Genomic DNA, 23,187 nt, shown 5'->3' with positions numbered 1-23,187 from the left:
TACATTACTCTATAAGGGTCTGCACCACATTTATTCATAAACTAAGGTAGAGCCGATTACGGCATCCTTTGTAATACTAGTCTATAGCAATTGCTTCTCTCCCGTATTTATTTATTTCTTGATATATATATATATATGCGCACACACACATATACATATATATATAATGTGTGTGTATGTATGTATGTGTATATGTATATATATATATATATATATATATATCTGTGTGTATATATAATGTGTGTGTGTGTATATATATATATATATATATATATATATATATATACACATACATATACATATACACACACACACACAGTATATATATTGTGTGTGTATGTATATATATATATATATATATGTATACTGTGTGTGTGTGTATATATATATGTATACTGTGTGTGTGTGTATATATATATGTATACTGTGTGTGTGTGTGTATGTATGTATATATATATATATATATATATATATATATATGTGTATATATATATATGTATATATGTGTGTGTGTGTGTATATGTGTATGTATATATGTATGTATATAATTAGGGCTTGGTGATATGGGCAAAAAAAAAAAATTGCGATTTTCTTATAAATGACTATAACACCTTCATTTTGCATTATAAAGTTTATTTAACACTACAGAATCTCAATGTCCAATACACTCTTGGAGCATAAAAATACAAACCACAAAATAGTTAAAATAAAATTTGCTGCCTGTGATGCGATTAAATAGTAGCCACTAGCCAGTTATTAGGTCTTATGACACACAACATTGTCATGTTTTCTTGGACAGTTATTCTAACTGTGGACAGTGGTAGGATTAACAAATGAAGCAGTGTAAGCCACATAGACACACACACAATTTGCGCAGTTTCAGAATAACAACCTTTTTTTTTCAGTTATGTGACTGCTATTGAAAAGCTTTGGAAAGCAATGCACTAATTAAAATAGCCAGTAGGTGGAGCTGTCCGCTTGTTTTGCAGCAAAGTTATGCAACTTAACACCCTTAAATTGATCTGTGTACACAGATCAGACCAGATCTATTGAGCATAATTTAGCAGGCACTTCCCTATTATTTTCCTGTCCAGCTTGAGGTGAGGGTGCCTAACTGCCTATTAATCACTGCAGATTGAAATGCATAGAATAGGTGCAGACCCAATATTATCTAACAATGCTAACAATGCAGAGAACTGATTGCAGAAAAATGCAAGTAAAAACGTTTTTGTTCATTAAAGGGACACTGAACCAAAAAAAAAATTATTTTGTGATTCAGATAGAGCCTACAATTTTAAGCAACTTTCTAATTTACTCCTATTATCAATTTTTCTTCGTTCTTTTGCTATCTTTATTTGAAAAAGAAAGCATCTAAGTGTTTTTTTAGGTTCAGAACTCTGGACGGCACTTTTTTATTGGTGGATGAATTTATCCACCAATCAGCAAAGACAAACAAGGTTGTTCACCAAAAATGGTCTGGCATCTAAACTTACATTCTTGCATTTCAAATAAAGATACCAAGAGAATGAAGAAAATTTGATGATAGAAGTAAATTAGAAAGTTGCTTAAAATTTCATGCTCTATCTGAATCACGAAAGAAAAAATTTGGGTTCACTGTCCCTTTAAACTTAGTTTAATAATGATGCAGTCTGTTGTGTAATTATTTTGTTAGGTGATGTTTAGCAAATGTTTTTGTTCATTAAACTTAGTTTGATGGAGGGGGCGGAGCCAGAGGTTGAAGCGACAGGACGTGTTTTGTTAGAGCTCCTCAATTTATTTCCTATTTCATGGGCTAATTTATCACTTTGCTGAAAGTTGATGGATGGCAACAGTACTAAAGTCATTTAGGAGGATGCTCTTCTCACTTTGTTCTGTCTATGCTCTTCAACACTAACTAATCGGCACTGGGAAGGTCTCCTGCGTAGTGCGGCCTAAGGGAGTAACGTGAAGACTAAAGCCTAGTAGAATTTGTACTACTCTTATTCCTACTTCCCTGCTTCAATATGGACACTATCGAACAAGAACTGCATGCCCTTCTGGTAGAATTTGAAGCGGCAATGCTCCAGCATATCGACTATATGTTTTGGACACCACAGTCAGAGGAGGGATGCTACTTAGTTGGTGGACAGCCGGGTCCAGTGGTGCCGGTATCTGAAGTACATCAAGGGCGGATTGTTCAGACTACCGTGCTAGCGTGTGCAGATCTTACCTCGCAGAGCGAGTTACAGGATAGCACAGCCACTTCACCTAACAAGCTGAGCTTGAAGGAGATGGATTTAAGCTATTTGGCTACACCTCAGCAATTGATCGATTGGACGACTCCTAATATGGAGATAGTTAAGCTCATATCAATACCAACGAGACTGGTCATATGGATCACACTGATAGCGAGATCTGATGCCTTGGCCATTCTACATGAAGTGCATTTCCGGCTCCTTTTGCCGGGTGGGGAGATCATTACCATACTAGAGGGCAACAAGATGGGCATTGGATAGGCATCTTTTTAGGAACTTGAGCGGTAAGATTGAAAACCTAAGTGGCGCTGCTCAATACAATTACTTTCTCCAACCGACATCCCATCATCTGGAGACTTGTTTAAGTGACTGTCCGATATATTTGGCATTTTTCCACATTGCTAACAATGGGAAACGATATTACTACTAATGACCGCAGGGTAAATAGAATCTCCCTTCTCCACTGAATGCAGGCAGAAAGGTATAGGTTAAATATTTTATACACCGTGAACTTCTCTGACTGAAGCAGTTTGCCAGTTACGCTGTGTGCAGTTTGAGCTGTGGAGTGTGTTCCACTCGGAATTACTCTGGACAGTAGGGTGATCATTGAACAGTCCTACTTATTGACTGGAATACTTTTCACTGGCTGGCAACCTATTTACTTCTGGTCTACGTTATAATGTTATATAGTTCATTAGTGGTTGTGTGTTTATTGTGTCTGAATGATGTTTTCAACATAATGCTAGTTTATAAGGTGCACCATTAACACCCTTTATATATGAACTATCTAATTTATATGCAGGATATATAACGCTTTGCTGTACATTCTATATTTACGTTGCTCTTACTAGTAATGTCATGTGCCTTGATGTCACCCATTATAATAATCTGTTACACTTAGAGGAGACCATGTAAAGCTACGCAAATAGTTATACACATAGGGCTTCTACCAGCCTCTCTCTATATGTTCCTAGACACCACCCTCTTAGATATAGTAATACTATATATTTTAGAATATGTAGAAGACAGGTGCTACTTATAAATATATTTATGAAGATAGAGCTATTTCACTGTGACAATTACTATGCTACCCAATAGACCTGCCTATCTACAAATGATACTCATATCTTAGTTAAGAATTGCCACATGTACTCAGTTTTTGCCATATAGATGCAAAGTGGTTTGCCTGTATGGATACCATAGTACTACATTATGGTTCCCTATTCTATATGAAGAAAAAGGGAAGATTTATTCAACAAAGCTTTCTCCTTAAAAGTATTATTTTGCAACCTTTTTTATTCCTAACTAGAATATAGTCCAACTATGATATACACTTATATCTTGGTGTCATCATAATCTGTGCATACTTAAATTGATAGAGGCAGTTGGGTCATGCTAGATGGGAAAACGGGTGGGCAGTCTTCTGGACCTGTGGCTGTGCTGCCGGCGGCCGGGGTGGCGCAGTCAGGGACCTAGATTATCCAGTTGGGTATGCATTGGTGTATCATTTTTTCTTGACTGAGGTAATTCTGTTATTGAGATAATTTGGAGCTTCCGTAAGGGAGTTATGTGGTCTGTCTGTTAAGATTCTATTACTGTGTTCTAGTTTGTAGTCTTTGAAACCGTAATGTTTAATGTTGGGATTGCATAATAGATTTGCTGTATACCGTATATTCTCTCCTATATAGTAGGTAGGTGAGCCTGTCCAAAATCTTTACATGGCTATACATTTCTAGACAGCATAAAGGTTGGCCCTTAACTATCCTTCTTCCTACATTCAATATATATGTTACTTTTATAAGTTGTAGATCCCCCTCACGCATGGTTTCACTTGAATAGTTTCCCTCAATATGTTCACTGGCTCCGTATTCCCCCCTAAGGGTTTTCCCTTAGTCCCTGTTTACTAATGTAAACTAAGGAACACAGATTCCATAGCATTTCCCTATTCTTTACTATATGTTTGATAAAATATAGCGGCCCATAATATCCCCCTACCTATATAAAAAAAAAAAAAAACATGAGGAAGCTATAGGCTGTGAGTGCTATTAGGATATAATATTGGTCTGGGTTTTGTCTGTTTAGCCACAGAAATGTTCCATAATACAACCTTTTCTTTGTTTGAAATTACATTGTATGTGGATAGATTATCTGTGAAACTACACTTTATACACTCATATGTCTAAAAAGTTATGTACTGACCTACAAGAGTTGTGCCAAATGTAACTTGATTATAATGTATTGTATACTGAGATGTTTGTATTGAATTTCCTCAATAAAAAAAAATAAAATAAAAAAAAAACTTAGTTTGATGATACAATCTATATTATTAGGTTTATAATGCTGTTTAGCATTTAAAGTCTTCATTTCAAAGCTTTAAAAATAATGTATTAGGTGTTACTTATGACAATTTTGAGAGGGGCCTGGGTGCAGTCCTCATATACATATGTAGAAATGTCTTGCTGTAGGAGGGCACTCACAGGACTTGTATTGAAGTAAAGAATAGTGCAATTTTATTTCCAATTTTGTTTCACATTAATTATAAATGTCAGCGTTTCTACCCATTTATGGGCCTTCTTCAAGACATTTATGATCCTGACGTCCCAGTTTCCCTCTATATTTGTGTGTTTATACATACACTTTCCTCTGCACTCACAATTCCTTTTTGGACATCCACCAGGGTGCAAAGTTAAATTCTATATAAATAACACACACATGATTATATATAGATATATACAGATGTATATAGGAATATCTATTTAGATTTATGTTCCTCCCCTGTAGAACTATAATGATGTGATTCTGCTAAACTGTTTAATTACACACATTTTTATAGTATTTCCATTCATGGCACAAGCAGTTTGTTTACTTAACATGCTGCAGGGGAGGGTGTGATGTATAGCTGGCCGATCTGGCTGCACAGGGTTAATGTTTCCCTGGTGACTAATGTCTTCTGTGTCTGATTTACAGGTGCACCAGAGGCTTCCAGTGTGGCACAGCCACAGAGTGGTATTCTGTAGTACAGCAGCGCCCTCTGATGGTAAGTAGGTGCATTGCATTTCCCATAATGAAAACCAGTCATTCAGAGCCAGTTATATCTCACTAATTACTCCTGTAATGAATGAGTCTCACTGTACATCTCAACCACAGTTCTTGTGTAAAAACTGTACATTTGTTGTTCTATGATTAATTTCCATGCCTGTCTGGTCATTTCCGCAATCACCTAATGTCATATGTGCGATACCAACAGCACTTAGCTGCTGTGTGCGCGAGGTAGTTTGGTGCTGCGCGTTAGTGCTGGGCTCAAGGTAGGTTGGTGGTGCTGGGCGCGCGGGGTAGGTTGGTGGTGATGGGCGCAAGGTAGGTTGGTGCTTTGCATTAGTGTTGGGCGTGAGGTAGGTTGGTGGTGCTGGGCGCGAGGTAGGTTGTTGCTGGGATTAGTGCTGGGCGAGAGGTAGGTTGGTGGTGCTGAGAGAGCGGTAGGTTGGTGGTGCTGGGCGAGAGGTAGGTTGGCGGTGCTTGGCATGCGGTAGGTTGGTTCTGGGCATGAGGTAGGTTGGTGCTGGGATTAGTGCTGGGCGAGAGGTAGGTTGGTGGTGCTGCTGGGCGAGAGGTAGGTTGGTGGTGCTGCTTGGCGAGAGGTAGGTTGGTGGTGCTGCTGGGCGAGAGGTAGGTTGGTGGTGCTGCTGGGCGAGAGGTAGGTTGGTGGTGCTGCTGGGCGAGAGGTAGGTTGGTGGTGCTGCTGGGCGAGAGGTAGGTTGGTGGTGCTGCTGGGCGAGAGGTAGGTTGGTGGTGCTGCTGGGCGAGAGGTAGGTTGGTGGTGCTGCTGGGCGAGAGGTAGGTTGGTGGTGCTGCTTGGCGAGAGGTAGGTTGGTGGTGCTGCTGGGCGAGAGGTAGGTTGGTGGTGCTGCTGGGCGAGAGGTAGGTTGGTGGTGCTGCTGGGCGAGAGGTAGGTTGGTGGTGCTGCTGGGCGAGAGGTAGGTTGGTGGTGCTGCTGGGCGAGAGGTAGGTTGGTGGTGCTGCTGGGCGAGAGGTAGGTTGGTGGTGCTGCTGGGCGAGAGGTAGGTTGGTGGTGCTGCTGGGCGAGAGGTAGGTGGGTGGTGCTGCTGGGCGAGAGGTAGGTGGGTGGTGCTGCTGGGCGAGAGGTAGGTGGGTGGTGCTGCTGGGCGAGAGGTAGGTGGGTGGTGCTGCTGGGCGAGAGGTAGGTGGGTGGTGCTGCTGGGCGAGAGGTAGGTTGGTGGTGCTGCTGGGCGAGAGGTAGGTGGGTGGTGCTGCTGGGCGAGAGGTAGGTGGGTGGTGCTGCTGGGCGAGAGGTAGGTGGGTGGTGCTGCTGGGCGAGAGGTAGGTGGGTGGTGCTGCTGGGCGAGAGGTAGGTGGGTGGTGCTGCTGGGCGAGAGGTAGGTGGGTGGAGCTGGGCGAGAGGTAGGTGGGTGGTGCTGGGCGAGAGGTAGGTTGGTGCTGCACAATGTCAATCACAGGACAATGTGTCTGATCACAGCACTGAACAGCCATCATATCACTACAAAATACATTACTTCTATTACATTATAATTGGCCTCTGATGAGAAATGTGCAGGTCTTATATGTGAGTCTTTAAAGGGACATGAGATGTGATGAGACACTAAAATACGTTTGTGGTGTAAACAATACAAGAAATAATTGTTTTGTTATTGTAAAATGCCTTTCTGCTTGTATTACTCTTCCTGGAGAATCTAAAAAGTAAATTCTGTACCAGATTTATAGTGCACAGTGATTGCTTAGGGTGAGCACAAACTCGTTTTCAATTAGCACTAATTGTCCACATTTAGATATAACAAATATACTCACCAGGGATTTAAAGTAATTTTGTAAATCATTAAAGTGACAGTTCTATGTATTTAGTATGTTGGGTTTTGCGTGCAGCCTTTTCTTGCTGATATAAACTGTACATACGAAACAAGCTGATAGTGCACATTTTTTTTTTACATCTAATAATCTGTCACTTAAAGGGACAGTAAACACCAGAATTTTTATTATTTAAAAAGATAGATAATCCTTTTATCACCCATTCCCCAATTTTGCATAACCAACACAGTTATAATAATATACTTTTTACCTCTGTGATTACCCTGTATCTAAGCCTCTGCAAACTGCCCCCTTATTTCAGTTCTTTTGACAGACTTGCATTTTTAGCCAATCAGTGCTGGCTCCTAGGAGCTTCACGTGCCTGAGCTCAATGTTATCTATATGAAACACATGAACTAACGCCCTCTAGTGGTGGAAAAACAGTCAAAATGCTTTCAAATTAGAGGTAGTCTTCAAGGTCTAAGAAATTAGCACATGAACCTCCTAGATTTAACTTTCAACTAAGAATACCAAGAGAACAAAGTAAAATTGGTAATAAAAGTAAATTGGAAAGTTGTTTAAAATTACATACCCTATTTAAATCATGAAAGATTTTTTTTTACTTTACTGTCCCTTTAAGCAGATGCTACTGTTGCTTTCGCCTTCCTGTGCACATAGAATTCAGTGGTATTTGATGTAACACAACTGCTTTCTTTCTTCCTCTAGAAGTGACTGTGGTTTACCAAAACGGGTTACCTGTGATTTCTGTTAACCTTCCATCACGACGAGAAAGGTGTCGATTCACTCTCAAGCCCATCTCTGATTCCGTGGGAGTTTTTCTTCAACAACTCCAGTCAGAGGACCGAGGAATAGACAGGGTTGCAATATATTCCACAGGTATTCTGTGTCTGTCGCTGCTTGTATGTGTGTCACTTCCCATGCTTGTGTGTCACTGTGTGTTTACACCTGTGTATGTGTTCCTGCCGCTGCTTGCGTCTTATGTGTATGTTTCTTTCCTAAGATATGGAGTCCACAACATCATCAATTACTAGTGGGAATATCATTCCTGGCCAGCAGGAGGAGGCAAAGAGCACCACAGCAAAGATGGTAAATGTCAATCCCCTGCCCGCAATGTGAGCCTCCTTATCTGGTGTTCCATTCGGATAAGGCTGTCCTACGTACTAAGTTAGGGTTTCTCCCTAAAGTCGTGTCAGACCGCAACATCAATCAAGAGATTGTGGTCCCTTCTTTGTGACCTAATCCTTCTTCTTCGAAGGAACGTTTACTTCATAATTTGGATGTGGTTCGTGCCTTAAAGTTTTATCTTCAAGCTACTAAGGATTTTAGACAAACTTCTTCCTTGTTTGGGGTATATTCTGGGAAGCGTAAGGGTCAGAAGGTCTATTCAACTTCCTTATCTTTTTGGTTGAGGAGTCTTATCTGCTTAGCCTATGAAACAACGGGACATAGATCTCCTCAGAGAATTACGGCTCATTCTACTAGAGCAGTGGCTTCCTCTTGGGCCTTCAAAAACGAGGCCTCTATGGATCAGATTTGTATGGCGGCCACCTGGTCCTTCTTACACACTTTTTCTAAATTTTAAAAGTTTGATGTTTTTACTTCAGCTGAAGCAGCCTTGGGGAGAGAGGTTTTGCAGTCTGTGGTGCCCTTAGATTAGTGTCCGCCTCTATTTTTGTCCCTCCCGTTATCATTCAGTGTTCTCTAGAGCTTGGGTATAAGTTTCTCAACAGTAAGGAATGAAGCCTTGGACTCTTCTTATATTAAGAAGGAAAACATAAATTATGCTTACCAGATAATTACATTTCCTTCTGTATAAGGAGAGTCCATGGCTCCCACTCGTTTCTCTGATGGACGGCCCCCTAAATTATGGGGGGTTTTCTGGCATTTTTTATACCCTGATATTTCTCAGTAACGAATGAAGCCGTGGACTCTCCTTATACAGAAGGAAATTAAATTATCTGGTAAGCATAATTTGTGTTTTCCTGTCTTTAAAAGGATGTTTCCTGTCGCTGACTCCATTAAAGATTTGTGGCGTGCGGTGCCAAAAGTAGAAGGGGCTAAGAGAACTACTATTCCTATAAAGGATAGCTGCTCTTTTATGGATCCAATGGACAAAAAGCTGTAGGCTTTTTTGAAGATGATGTATGTTCGTCAAGGTCTTCAATGGCAACCTACAGTTTGTATTGCCACTGTCTAGTGCGGCATCCTTTTGGTTCAACGCCTTGTCTGATTCTCTTAAGGTAGAGACTCCTTTGGAGGAGATCCAAGACAGGATTAAGGCTTGCAAGTTAGCCAATTCCTTTATTTCTGATGCTACCATGCAAGTTATTAAACTGGGAGCCAAAATATCTGGCTTCGCTGTGCTAGCCCGCAGGGTGTTGTGGCTAAATTCTTGGTCAGCTGATGTTTCTTCTAAGTCCAAGCTTCTGGCACTTCCTTACAAGGGTAAAACCTTGTTTGGACCTGGTCTGACAGAAATAATATCTGATATTACAGGTAGAAAAGGGTTTTTTCTTCCACAAGACAAGAAGAATAGACCTAAAGGATGTCAGAGTAATTTTCGTTCCTTTCGTAACTTCAAAGGAAAGTCTTCCTTTTCCTCTTCCAGGCAGGAACAGTCCAAGTCTGCTTGGAAACCCAATCAGTTTTGGAGCAAGGGGAAGCAATCAAAGAAACCTGCAGCTTTGTCTAAATCAGCATGAAGGGTTTGCCCCCGATCCGGGATCGGATCAAGTGGGGGCAGACTTTCTCTGTTTTATCAAGCATGGATACGAGATGTCCCAGATCCCTGGGCTGTGGACATAGTATCTCAGGGTTACAAAATAGAATTCAGAACTTTTCCTCCCAGGGGCAGGTTCCACCCTTCAAGATTATCTGCAGACCAGCTAAAGAGAGGCATTCTGGAATTGCGTTCGGGACCTTTCTTCCCTGAGAGTGATTGTTCCAGTTCTAGTAAGGGAACAGGGTCTAGGATTCTATTCAAATCTGTTCGTGGTTCCCAAAAAAGAGGGAACTTTTCGTCCTATTCTAGACCTAAAGTGTCCAACAAGTTTCTCATGGTACCATCCTTCAAAATGGAAACCATTTGTTCCATTCTTCCCTTGGTCCAAGAGGGCCAGTTCATGACGACCATAGACCTAAAGGATGCGTATCTTCATGTTCCCATCCACAGGGATCATCACAAGTTCCTGAGATTCGCCTTTCTAGACAAACTTTTTTTAGTTTGTGGTTCATCAAAGGTTCTGGGGGCTCTCTTGGCAGTGATCAGGTCTCAGGGAATTGCAGTGGCGCCCTATCTGGACTACATTCTGGTTCAGGCTCAATCTTTTCAACAAGCAAACTCTCATACAGAGATCTAGGGAAAGAGTTCCCTTGGGGACCATAAAAGATTCCCTATCTATGAAAATTTTTCTGACGGAGGTCAGAAAATCAAAAATTCTCTCCTCCTGCCTCTCTCTACAGTCTACTGTTCAGCTATCAGTGGCTCAGTGTATGGAGGTAATTGGTCTGATGGTCGCTTCCTTGGACATCATTCCCTTTGCTCAATTCCATTTGAGAGCTCTGCAGTTATGCATGCTCAGACAATGGAACAGAGACCATTCAGATCTTTCTCAGAGGATAGATCTAGATCAGTCGACAAGAAACTCTCTCTCGTCTTGGCTTTCTCAGGACCATCTGTCTCAGGGCACATGCTTCTGGAGACCTTCCTGGGTGATTGTTACCATGAACGCCAACCTGCTGGGCTGGGGAGCAGTCTGGGACTCGTTAAAGGAGCAGGGACTGTGGACCCGGGAGGAGTCTGCTCCCCTCATAAAAATCTTGGAGTTGAGAGCGATTTACAATGCTATAATGGCTTGGCCTCAGTTGTCCTTAGCCCGGTTTATCAGATTCCAGTCGGACAATATCACCTCAGTGGCTTACATCAACCACCAGGGAGGAACTCTGAGTTCCTTAGCCATGAAGGAGGTGGCTCTGATTGTTCAGTGGGCGGAAGCTCACAATTGTTTATCTGCTATCCACATTCCAGGATTGGCAACTGGGAAGCAGATTTCCTGAGCAGACAGACTTTTCATCCCAGGGAGTGGGCTCTCCATCCTGAGGTGTTTTCCAGGATAATCCTCAAATGGGGGGTCCCGGAATTGGATCTGATGGCGTCTCGGCAGAATGCCAAACTACCAAGATAAGGTCAAGAGATCTGCAGGCCGCCCTGATAGATGCTTTGGCAGTTCCTTGGGATTTCAGGTTAGCATACCTGTTTCCTCCTATGGCGCTCCTTCCACTAGTCATTGCTCGTATCAAGCAGGAGAGAGCATCTGTATTTCTAATAGCTCCTGCATGGCCTCGCAGGATCTGGTATGCAGACCTAGTGAAGATGTCATCTCTTCCATCTTGGAGGTTGCCTATGTGGAAGGACCTTCTAACTCAGGGACCATTTCTTCATCCAAATCTCGCTTCTCTGAAGCTGACTGCTTGGAGATTGAACGTTTAGTTCTGTCCAAGCTTGTTTTTTCTGAGTTGGTCATTAAGACCATGATTCAGGCTCGCAAGCCTGTTACTAGAAATATTTACCATAGGGTATGGGGTAAATACCTGTACTGGTGTGAATCCAAGGGCTAGTCTTGAAGTAGGGTCAGGATTCCTAGGATTTTGTCTTTTCTCCAGGATAGTCTGGAGAAGGGGTTGTCAGCCAGAACTTAGATAATGCAGAAATCTGACCCTTCAATTTTGTTGCACAAGCGTCTGGCGGATGTGCCAGACGTCCAATCTTTTTGTCTGGATCAGGCCTGTCTTTAAGTCTGTTGCTCCTCCTTGTAGTCTTAACCTTGTTCTTAAAGTTTTGCAGCAGGCTCTGTTTGAGCCATTGCATTCCATAGATATTAAGTTGTTATCTTGGAAGGTCTTGTTTCTTATTGCTATCTCTTCTGCTAGGAGAGTTTCAGAACTCTTAGCCTTCCAGTGTGATTTGCCTTATCTTCCATGCGGATAAGGTGGTTCTTCGTACTAAGTTTTGGTTTTCTTCCGAAAGTGATTTCGTATTTAAATATTCATCAGGAAATTGTTGTTCCTTCTCTATGTCCTAATCCTTCTTCTCATAAGGAATGTTTGTTGCACAACTTGGATGTTGTGCATGCTTTAAAATGTTATCTTCAGGCGACTAAGGGTTTTTGCCAGTCTTCTGCCCTGTTTGTTTGTTTCTCAGGAAAGCGTAAGGGTCAAAAGGCTACTGCTTCTTCTCTTTCCCTCTGGTTGAGAAGTATAATTTGTTTAGCTTATGAGACTGCTGGACTGCAGCCTCCTGAGAGAATTATGGCTCATTCCACTAGGGCTGTCTCCTCTTCTTGGGCTTTCAAAAATGAAGCTTCTGTGGAACAGATTTGCAAGGCTGCAACTTGGTCCTCTGCATAGTTTTTTCAAAATTTTCCAAATTTGATACTTTTGCCTTGGCTGAGGCCTCTTTTGGGAGAAAGGGTCTTCAAGTGGTGGTGCCTTCTGTTTAGGTTAACTGTCTTGTCCCTCCCTAGTCCTCTGTGTCCTTTAGCTTGGATATTGGTTCCCACTAGTAATTGAGGACATCGTGGACTCTCTTCATATTTTAGGAAAGAAAACAAAATTTATGCTTACCTGATAAATTTATTTATTTCCAGATATGGAGAGTCCACAACCCCTCCCTTTAATTTAAGACCGTTATTTTTGACTAAACCTCAGGCATCTCTACACCTTTTTGTTATTCTTTTTCCATTTTCGTTTTGGTCAAATGACTGGAGATTATGGGTAGGGGAGTGACATTTAACAGCTTTGCTGTGGTGCTCTTTGCCTCCTCCTGCTGGCCAGGAGTGATATTCCCACTAGTAATTGATGACGTCATGGACTCTCCATAGCCGGAAACAAACAAATTTATCAGGTAAGCATACATTTTGTTTTTCCTGCATGTGTGTTGCTGTAAGTTTGCATCACTGCATATACACAATACAGTTGTGAACTTGAAAAAAAGGACAGGAGCTGCATTTAGTTTTTATAGGGTCAGGGAATTCCCAATACAGCCCCGTATATTAGGTGTTTCTATAAATTCCAGAGCAGGAAGTTCTGACCCTGCATTAGGTTTATTTTGTATAGGCTGTCAGTACTTGTTCTTGTGTATTCTGTGCACTGCTGGCAAACAGAGATTTCTTTTTTATATTCAGTCTTAAAGCAATTTCGTAAATCACTGTTTGCTGCTGATTAGTATAAACTAATTCTGCTTTTATTTTCCCATGTCTTTATGAATCACAGGACGGGTGCAGTGCGCATTACCCGCATTGTTTATCGTACATAAATCTTTATACGTTTTGTATTTGCAGATGGGTCCCGTGTGGCCGCCTCTACAGGGATAGAAATTCTGCTCTTAGATGACTTCAAACTCTCTATAAATGACAACATTTACCATGTGTCTCCACCAAGAAGAGGTAATATGTTCTGGGTGACTAACTATGGCTACCACAGATCCATTAGTGCGCGAATATCATGATGAAACCGTAGTGAATTAGTAGTATTTAGGTAGCATCTTTCTCATATAAAGACTAATCCCAGAAGTTATTCGGATATTATAAATAATAGTCATGGCCTCTAATTAATGGGGTTTATTTACGTCACAGGAGGATATTTACATAAGATCTTAATTTGTGTCCAGAACTTTTAAGCCATGAAGATGCCACGACAATGAATGATCTGAAAACCCTCGTGCAGCAGTTGTACAGCGCTCTGCGTGTAGAGGAGCACCAGCTGACCAAAGAACGGGAGCTGAACGGGCAACTAGAAGATCTCAGAGGACAACTGGAACCTCTGGAGAAGGTGGGTCCTGGAGTAGCACCAGATCAGAGCTCACATAACGAGAAAACTGTAATTGGATACATTTTTAGGCTGAGCATTCGAAGGTGACACTGAGCTGATAGGCTGAGGGTGAGGAGGTGACACTGAGCTGATAGGCTGAGCATGAGGAGGTGACACTGAGCTGATAGGCTGAGCGTGAGGAGGTGACACTGAGCTGATAGTCTGAGAGTGAGGAGGTGACACTGAGCTGATAGGCTGAGCATTAGGATGTGACATTGAGCTGATAGGCTGAGCGTGAGGAGGTGACACTGAGCTGATAGGCTGAGCGTGAGGAGGTGACACTGAGCTGATAGGCTGAGCGTGAGGAGGTGACACTGAGCTGATAGGCTGAGCATGAGGAGGTGACACTGAGCTGATAGGCTGAGCGTGAGGAGGTGACACTGAGCTGATAGTCTGAGAGTGAGGAGGTGACACTGAGCTGATAGGCTGAGCATTAGGATGTGACATTGAGCTGATAGGCTGAGCGTGAGGAGGTGACACTGAGCTGATAGGCTGAGCGTGAGGAGGTGACACTGAGCTGATAGGCTGAGCGTGAGGAGGTGACACTGAGCTGATAGGCTGAGCGTAAGGAGGTGACACTGAGCTGATAGGCTGAGAGTGAGGTGACACTGAGCTGATAGGCTGAGCGTGAGGTGACACTGAGCTGATAGGCTGAGCGTGAGGAGGTGACACTGAGCTGATAGGCTGAGCGTGAGGAGGTGACACTGAGCTGATAGGCTGAGCGTGAGGAGGTGACACTGAGCTGATAGGCTGAGCGTGAGGAGGTGACACTGAGCTGATAGGCTGAGCGTGAGGAGGTGACACTGAGCTGATAGGCTGAGCGTGAGGAGGGGACACTGAGCTGATAGGCTGAGCGCGAGGAGGTGACACTGAGCTGATAGGCTGAGAGTGAGGAGGTGACACTGAGCTGATAGGCTGAGCGTGAGGAGGTGACACTGAGCTGATAGGCTGAGAGTGAGGTGACACTGAGCTGATAGTCTGAGAGTGAGGAGGTGACACTGAGCTGATAGGCTGAGCGTGAGGAGGTGACACTGAGCTGATAGGCTGAGCGTGAGGAGGTGACACTGAGCTGATAGGCTGAGCGTGAGGAGGTGACACTGAGCTGATAGGCTGAGCGTGAGGAGGTGACACTGAGCTGATAGGCTGAGCGTGAGGAGGTGACACTGAGCTGATAGGCTGAGAGTGAGGAGGTGACACTGAGCTGATAGGCTGAGCGTGAGGAGGTGACACTGAGCTGATAGGCTGAGCGTGAGGAGGTGACACTGAGCTGATAGGCTGAGCGTGAGGAGGTGACACTGAGCTGATAGGCTGAGCGTGAGGAGGTGACACTGAGCTGATAGGCTGAGCGTGAGGAGGTGACACTGAGCTGATAGGCTGAGAGTGAGGAGATGACACTGAGCTGATAGGCTGAGAGTGAGGTGACACTGAGCTGATAGGCTGAGAGTGAGGAGGTGACACTGAGCTGATAGGCTGAGAGTGAGGAGGTGACACTGAGCTGATAGGCTGAGAGTGAGGAGGTGACACTGAGCTGATAGTCTGAGAGTGAGGAGGTGACACTGAGCTGATAGGCTGAGAGTGAGGAGGTGACACTGAGCTGATAGGCTGAGCGTGAGGAGGTGACACTGAGCTGATAGGCTGAGCGTGAGGAGGTGACACTGAGCTGAGCGTGAGGAGGTGACACTGAGCTGATAGGCTGAGAGTGAGGAGGTGACACTGAGCTGATAGGCTGAGCGTGAGGAGGTGACACTGAGCTGATAGGCTGAGAGTGAGGAGGTGACACTGAGCTGATAGGCTGAGCGTGAGGAGGTGACACTGAGCTGATAGGCTGAGAGTGAGGAGGTGACACTGAGCTGATAGGCTGAGCGTGAGGTGACACTGAGCTGATAGGCTGAGCGTGAGGAGGTGACACTGAGCTAATAGGCTGAGAGTGAGGAGGTGACACTGAGCTGATAGCCTATCAGCTCAGTGTCACCTCCTCACTCTCAGCCTATCAGCTCAGTGTCACCTCCTCACTCTCAGCCTATCAGCTCAGTGTCACCTCACTCTCAGCCTATCAGCTCAGTGTCACCTCCTCACTCTCAGCCTATCAGCTCAGTGTCACCTCACGCTCAGCCTATCAGCTCAGTGTCACCTCCTCACTCTCAGCCTGAGCGTGAGGTGACACTGAGCTGATAGGCTGAGAGTGAGGAGGTGACACTGAGCTGATAGGCTGAGCGTGAGGTGACACTGAGCTGATAGGCTGAGAGTGAGGAGGTGACACTGAGCTGATAGGCTGAGAGTGAGGAGGTGACACTGAGCTGATAGGCTGAGCGTGAGGAGGTGACACTGAGCTGAGCGTGAGGAGGTGACACTGAGCTGATAGGCTGAGAGTGAGGAGGTGACACTGAGCTGATAGGCTGAGAGTGAGGAGGTGACACTGAGCTGATAGGCTGAGCGTGAGGAGGTGACACTGAGCTGATAGGCTGAGAGTGAGGAGGTGACACTGAGCTGATAGGCTGAGCGTGAGGAGGTGACACTGAGCTGAGCGTGAGGAGGTGACACTGAGCTGATAGGCTGAGAGTGAGGAGGTGACACTGAGCTGATAGGCTGAGAGTGAGGAGGTGACACTGAGCTGATAGGCTGAGCGTGAGGAGGTGACACTGAGCTGATAGGCTGAGAGTGAGGAGGTGACACTGAGCTGATAGGCTGAGCGTGAGGAGGTGACACTGAGCTTATAGGCTGAGAGTGAGGAGGTGACACTGAGCTGATAGGCTGAGAGTGAGGAGGTGACACTGAGCTGATAGGCTGAGCGTGAGGTGACACTGAGCTGATAGGCTGAGAGTGAGGAGGTGACACTGAGCTGATAGGCTGAGCGTGAGGAGGTGACACTGAGCTAATAGGCTGAGCGTGAGGAGGTGACACTGAGCTGATAGGCTGAGCGTGAGGAGGTGACACTGAGCTGATAGGCTGAGCGTGAGGAGGTGACACTGAGCTGATAGGCTGAGTGTGAGGAGGTGACACTGAGCTGATAGGCTGAGCGTGAGGAGGTGACACTGAGCTGATGATCTGCTTCCCTCTGAGATTGTGACTCCTTATTTTTGGAATTCAATATAGTCACCAGATTAAAGGGACATTAAAAACAAGTGTCCCTGTGCTACCACTGACCAGTAAGGCACAGGCATGCTCTTTTTCTATTTATATGTTTTAGAATATACATTTTTAGCATTTTAATGTTGCTAAAATCTATATTTCTATATTTCTAAAATTTTGTCTTCTCTCAGATTCGGGATGAAATTGGGAGACGATCAGAGAAGAGGACGACCTTGGTATTATGGGGTGGCCTGGCGTACATGGCTACGCAGTTTGGGATCCTCGCTCGCTTAACATGGTGGGAGTACTCCTGGGATATCATGGAGCCTGTCACATATTTTATCACCTACGGCAGTGCCATGGCGATGTACGCCTATTTTGTACTAACCCGACAGGTAAGTCATCACTGTCCTGTGCGTTTGTGACACTACAATGCATCATGTTACATCCTGAGCTAATATCAGTACCAGTATTCAGTGTGACCAGAAGGGAACATTAATTTTTTTATACATTTGTAACTGATGGAAACCTCTTAACGTAAGTGCCAGTCTGGGACATTTCTTGCTAGCAGGTGAACATTATATACATAGTCCGTTTTTTATAGAAAAACACTTGTTTTATAATAACTAGTAGAGTATCCAACCCCTGCAGGGATCTTTATTTCTTGTACTTTTTTCTTCACTACAGGAATATGTGTATCCAGATGCGAGAGATAGACAGTACTTACACTTTTTCCATAAAGGAGCCAAAAAGACACGTTTTGACTTAGAGGAATACAACCGACTCAAGAATGCAATTGCTCAGGTATGAAATGAGCCTAAGGGCAAAAATGACTATCCCTGTCCGCATGCAGTCACCACATCACACTGCGAAATGTAATATTGCACAATAGGTTTCTTGTGCAGTTCTGCCCACTGCTCCGGCACAACCGATTGTGCAATATTAGGTCATGCCAATAACCCCAAACAAGCGAGTGTTGTGGTGACTGATCTCACCACTTCTAAAGTGGAGGAGAGGAAAGAAGCGTCGGCAGCATGCTCTCTTATGCAAACCTGCTCCACATAGCTGAAAATGCTGCGCATGCAGCTTAATAAATCTGTCCCTAAGTGCACTGTCACTGAGAGCTATTGCCACACCCTAAGATGTGACAGGGCTATACTTCTTGTGTAAGCAGATTGAAGTGCTAAATAAGGATTAATACTTGCAGAGAACCAACTGGAGTGTAACTGCTGCTGATGGTGTTGTGCTTGTGCGCTCTCCCAGCAGTATTTCCATAGCTGGTTACTGTAGCAAGTATTAAACAGAATACGCACAACTATTTGTCCGAATCAGAAATGTTCAAATTAGAGCCTTCTTGCAATGAAATGGGCCCGTGTTTTATATACCAAGTCTCAGTGAGCGCAGGGCGTTGCCGCAAGCTGTGTGCAGTGACGGTTACTGAGAGTTACAGGTAAATACATCTTGTTTTTGGCCACGGTGTGACCAGTCTCACCGCAGCTTTCTGGCTGGATGTTTTAAATAGGTTTATAAAGCAAATAAATAATGAAATATTGACTGACCGCACAAATTTCTGTGTCCTTGGCACAGGTTTTAGTGCAACTCCTGATCCCTGTAGTAATTTTTTTTTTTTTTTTCCCCCCGTAGGCCGAGTTGGACCTTAAACGACTGCGCGATCCACTGCAGGTGCATCTCCCCGTTCAACAAATTGATCATAAAGATTGATCACTGTAAAACTCTAAAGAAACCCGGCAAAACCTGTGGATATTGTTGCCTTTGAAGGAAAAGCATTACAGGTGGCAGCTGGGCAGTGGTGTAGGGAAGGGATTGTTCTCTTTACTTTTTTTTTTTTTTTTTTTTATCTTTTAGCCAAAATTTAAAAAGAGGAATATAAGATGGAATGTAATATGAGCATGGGGCCTTCACATTGTTTAACGCCCTATTAAAGGGCTTGGGGAAATTGTCTAACAAACCATTTCTATATTTTTATTTGTTTGTGGATGACATTGCAACACAATATATAAATGGCTGAGGGTCTAATGACAGAGTTCTTTATTTTATTACTATTAGTTTTATTGTGATCCTTATTACCTATTTTATGGTGGGTGTGGAGCGTGGCGTGTGCCTACAGACACATTAGTATTCTGATCTGCAGAGCCGGTGGGGGGCACACGAAGCAGAGCGCACAATGGCACCACTGGAAGCTCTTCGGACCACCCGTAACCTGAGCATCTGCTTGTGGGGGTAGCTGTTGAAATGACATTGAGGCAGGTCATGCCTTCCTGTTCTGATGAATTCCAGGTTCATGCACTTGAATTTTACATATTTAAATGCAGCACTGTTTAGATTAATCCCAGGCCCCAAACACAGCGAAAAAATCAAACCTTTCTGCTATGCATTTTATGAAACCGCACGTGATTTTCCTGTAATCACTATCTAAATATCCCCCTTTTCCCTTTCTATTGCCCTGGCTATATATCCCAGGGGTGCAATGCATGATAGGATTTATGTATGTTCTTTTTGGGAAGACTTTGCTTTCCTTTTGGGCACATGTGGTACGTGGCTCCGTTGGGTAGTAAATAAAGGTTGCATGGATGTATGAGGGTCACCCCTAAACCTGAACTGATAACTGTATTGGACTGTATAAGCATTTTGCTATTTGGTCTCGTCTCCCATAAGATACTTAGCCAGCGAAAATCTTGTGGGCTTTTGCAGACTTCCAGCCTTGTTCACATTCTAGGTACTAATCAACGATGGTTTGGAAGTAGGCAAGAAATCAGATCACCTATCTTTTTCCAAAGATTTCAGGGGATTATATTTTTTATTTTGGAATAAGCTGCTCTTCCACAGACTTTAAATATCAAAATGGTGCAGTCGCTCGCTCTCTCCAATGGAAAATACATTAGAACTTTAGGGTATTTTTGCATGAAGGGGATAGAGGGAAGTTGAGGCTAAGCGATAACTTTCAAAGAGACTTTTTTTTTAAAAACACTCCCCACTGTGAAAGGCTCCTACTTCAGGTAAAAGACTGCAGAACTACAGAAGTGAAGCCAGATGATGGTGCCTTGCAAAAACTCAAATCCATAATGGAGAAGTTTGTGTTTCTCTTTGTACTTATGGCGTCCTGGCAGTCAGCGGCGAACCACAAGCCAGCCTGGCTAGACCACCTGGAACATGACCGACACATGCTGCCGACGCTCGCAATCTGCGTCTCTCCTTGCTGGTGGAATGAATGTTTTGCCCAAACCTCTACTTGTTAACCAATTCCGTCCTTTTTTTTTTTCTTTCTTTCTGCCTTTCTTTTTAAAATGTAATCAACACAAAACCACCTTAGATTTACAGCAGTTATCAAATGAAGAAGTGAATGATCACTTGAGCGCGTGTCACTGCCATTACCTCTGTTTGTCATCTGTGTCCGTTCTCAATAGATCTGTGATCACGGGTTGGGCCTGAATACACCAGGAATATCTGTTATGGAGAACATCAATAGACAATCAGCTCCTTTCAGATTTCCCAATGAAATTTAGGTGGAAAACCCTGACAATGAAGTTTTCTTTTTAAGGGAATAGTGTCCCAAACAAATGTATTTTGTCATTTTAAAATCATTGCCCTTAAGTAGCATCTTTACTCTGTGCTTGTATCACTCTCGTCAGATATGACTAACACTAACACAACAAGCATTTCTTTTTACATTTGCACTGTTTTTCTAATGGATTTGGGAGCCGTTCATGTTCCTGATTCCTTTTGGGTTTGTCTGACTTGTACAAAGGCTTTTGAATAAGACAATGAGATCAGCGCACTTGTCTCCTACGGTTAGCGTAAGTGCGCAGAGAGGTTTGGAGCATGGAGGAATGTCCGATCAATAAGCAAAATATTACAGATGTGTAAAATCCTGTATCATTTATGAAATATGTATAAAGAAAAATGTAATTCTGCAACAATAAACACTTATCAGTTTTTTTCAAATAAGACCTAATGTTTGTTGTTTGTGTCACACACTAAGTGATGTAGTCACTGCTGTTCCTGTGTCGTAAACATTTAGCCCCATTGTCTGTTAAAAGGACATTTAAAGTTATTACTTTGTTGCATCTGAAATAGAATTTTAAAGTTTCACAGTTTTCAGTATCCTTGTCCACCAATAGTGCTGTGGGAGGTGTCTTTATTACCCAGGGGGCAAGGGATGAATTGTCTGTGTCCTTCCAGGTAATTTATAAATAATTATCAACTTAACATATTGAAACCCATTCTCGGATATTTCTTCCATACTGATTAGATGATGTCCTAAGGAGCATAACAATGTATTTCCATAACAGCATAATGTAACGTGATTATGTCACTTGGATCCGCTCCCCTAGTCCTCATTCTGTTCCGATAGCCCATGATGTGTACGACACAAGCAGGACCTTCCGTGGCTGCAAGAGAGGCACCTGACAGTAGGTCTGCCCGTAGATAATCTGCACTATGGTAAGTGTGGTCAAGCAATACTCGGCTCATTGGTGAAAAATATACATCATGAGATGCAAAGCAACCATTTTAATTCTTTAGCTGCCAGTAATTTATGTAAACAGAAGTAATTTGACCCCTGTGCCTGCCGGTCACCACTTCTGCTCCATATTGATAATATGTGTAGGCACGGGAGGCCTTTCATATTTAGTTGTCCAGTATTGTTATGCAGATTTTACTGGACAGCTTGTTAAAATACTGGACTGTCCCATTAAATGCTGGACACCTGGCAGGGACATGTCACAGTTTATAATAATACAAAATCAGTGGTTTTCATTATTTAGTTCTGAACTAAGTAGTATCATACTTAACCTCCTTTAATAGTCTATGCAGTTTTCTTTTATAAGGTGGTGAGAGTCCATGAGCCATTACTCCTGGGAATTCAATAAGTTGTATACCCAGAAGTAATGGCTCATGGACTCTCACCACCATGAAAGAAATTAATTTGAGGTAAGCCATATACATTTTGTTTTTCGAATACATTTAAATATTATTTAGACCTATGTCAGATTTTTTGTTTTTGGGAAATGTTAATACATTAAACCAATAAGATGCTTTGTATCTAGAGGGGTTTGATGTCTATAAATCACATAAATGTGTAGGGTCCTGACACACAATAAATCATCTTTGGATTCAGTAGGCATGGGTAAGATGTCATCATCTATTAATGGTTATATGCGCTGTTCACCCAATTTTATTCACTTATATGTGCAGTGCAGGTCACAGAATCGGCAGACACTAAATGTGCACAATCTGTATAAACTACCAACTTGATTAGCCCAGAAGTTAATAATTCTGTAATTCACTGTGTAAGATAATACGCAAATAAACACATAATATTGTTATATAAAGTTCTCATTCTTATCACAAGGCCACTTATCGCCATTCTATAAATAAACTATAGTCAGGATGGAGAGAAACTAAACTGAATGCACTTTTAGTGATTATTGAAACAAATCTCTTAACCTATTCATCACATTGCTAAATGTATATTGCTAGGTATAGTGGGCTAGTACCGTACCATTCGGGCTGCATTCTGCAGCTGTTAGTTTTCCAAATATAGTAGCCTTGTCTTGCATTCATTCCTATAAAACTATATATGGCCGTATGATAGTGTAATAGCAGATAGCGTCCCTGTGCTGCTGCGTGAGAGCAGATAGCGTCTCTGTGCTGCTGCGTGAGAGCAGATAGCGTCTCTGTGCTGCTGCGTGAGAGCAGATAGCGTCTCTGTGCTGCTGCGTGAGAGCAGATAGCGTCTCTGTGCTGCTGCGTGAGAGCAGATAGCTTCTCTGTGCTGCTGCGTGAGAGCAGATAGCGTCTCTGTGCTGCTGCGTGAGAGCAGATAGCGTCTCTGTGCTGCTGCGTGAGAGCAGATAGCGTCTCTGTGCTGCTGCGTGAGAGCAGATAGCGTCTCTGTGCTGCTGCGTGAGAGCAGATAGCGTCTCTGTGCCGCTGCGTGAGAGCAGATAGCGTCCCGTGTCCCGCTGCGTGAGAGCAGATAGCGTCCCGTGTCCCGCTGCGTGAGAGCAGATAGCGTCCCGTGTCCCGCTGCGTGAGAGCAGATAGCGTCCCGCGTCCCGCTGCGTGAGAGCAGATAGCGTCCCGTGTCCCGCTGCGTGAGAGCATGCAGCATACCTGAATATCCGTTTACCTATGCAAGTATTAGTATAGATAT

The 23,187-nt window shown here is 43.3% G+C and overlaps 1 protein-coding gene across 1 annotated transcript in view; it reads left to right on the top strand.

Annotated features, from left to right (window-relative positions):
- MCU (mitochondrial calcium uniporter) overlaps positions 1-20,978 on the top strand; it is a 215,491-nt gene extending 194,513 nt beyond the window's left edge. Inside the window, exons 2-8 of the mRNA XM_053691918.1 lie at positions 5,202-5,271; positions 7,782-7,952; positions 13,415-13,519; positions 13,744-13,904; positions 17,204-17,407; positions 17,700-17,816; positions 18,657-20,978. Coding sequence (XP_053547893.1) covers positions 5,202-5,271; positions 7,782-7,952; positions 13,415-13,519; positions 13,744-13,904; positions 17,204-17,407; positions 17,700-17,816; positions 18,657-18,734 — 906 coding nt within the window. The 3' untranslated portion in view covers positions 18,735-20,978. The remainder of the gene's footprint in view (positions 1-5,201; positions 5,272-7,781; positions 7,953-13,414; positions 13,520-13,743; positions 13,905-17,203; positions 17,408-17,699; positions 17,817-18,656) is intronic.
- The last annotated feature ends 2,209 nt before the right edge of the window (positions 20,979-23,187 follow it).

This window comes from Bombina bombina, chromosome 9 (genome assembly GCF_027579735.1).
Source record: "Bombina bombina isolate aBomBom1 chromosome 9, aBomBom1.pri, whole genome shotgun sequence".
In the NCBI taxonomy this organism is placed as follows: Eukaryota; Metazoa; Chordata; class Amphibia; order Anura; family Bombinatoridae; genus Bombina; species Bombina bombina.
This window is presented reverse-complemented; position numbering and strand designations above follow the sequence as displayed.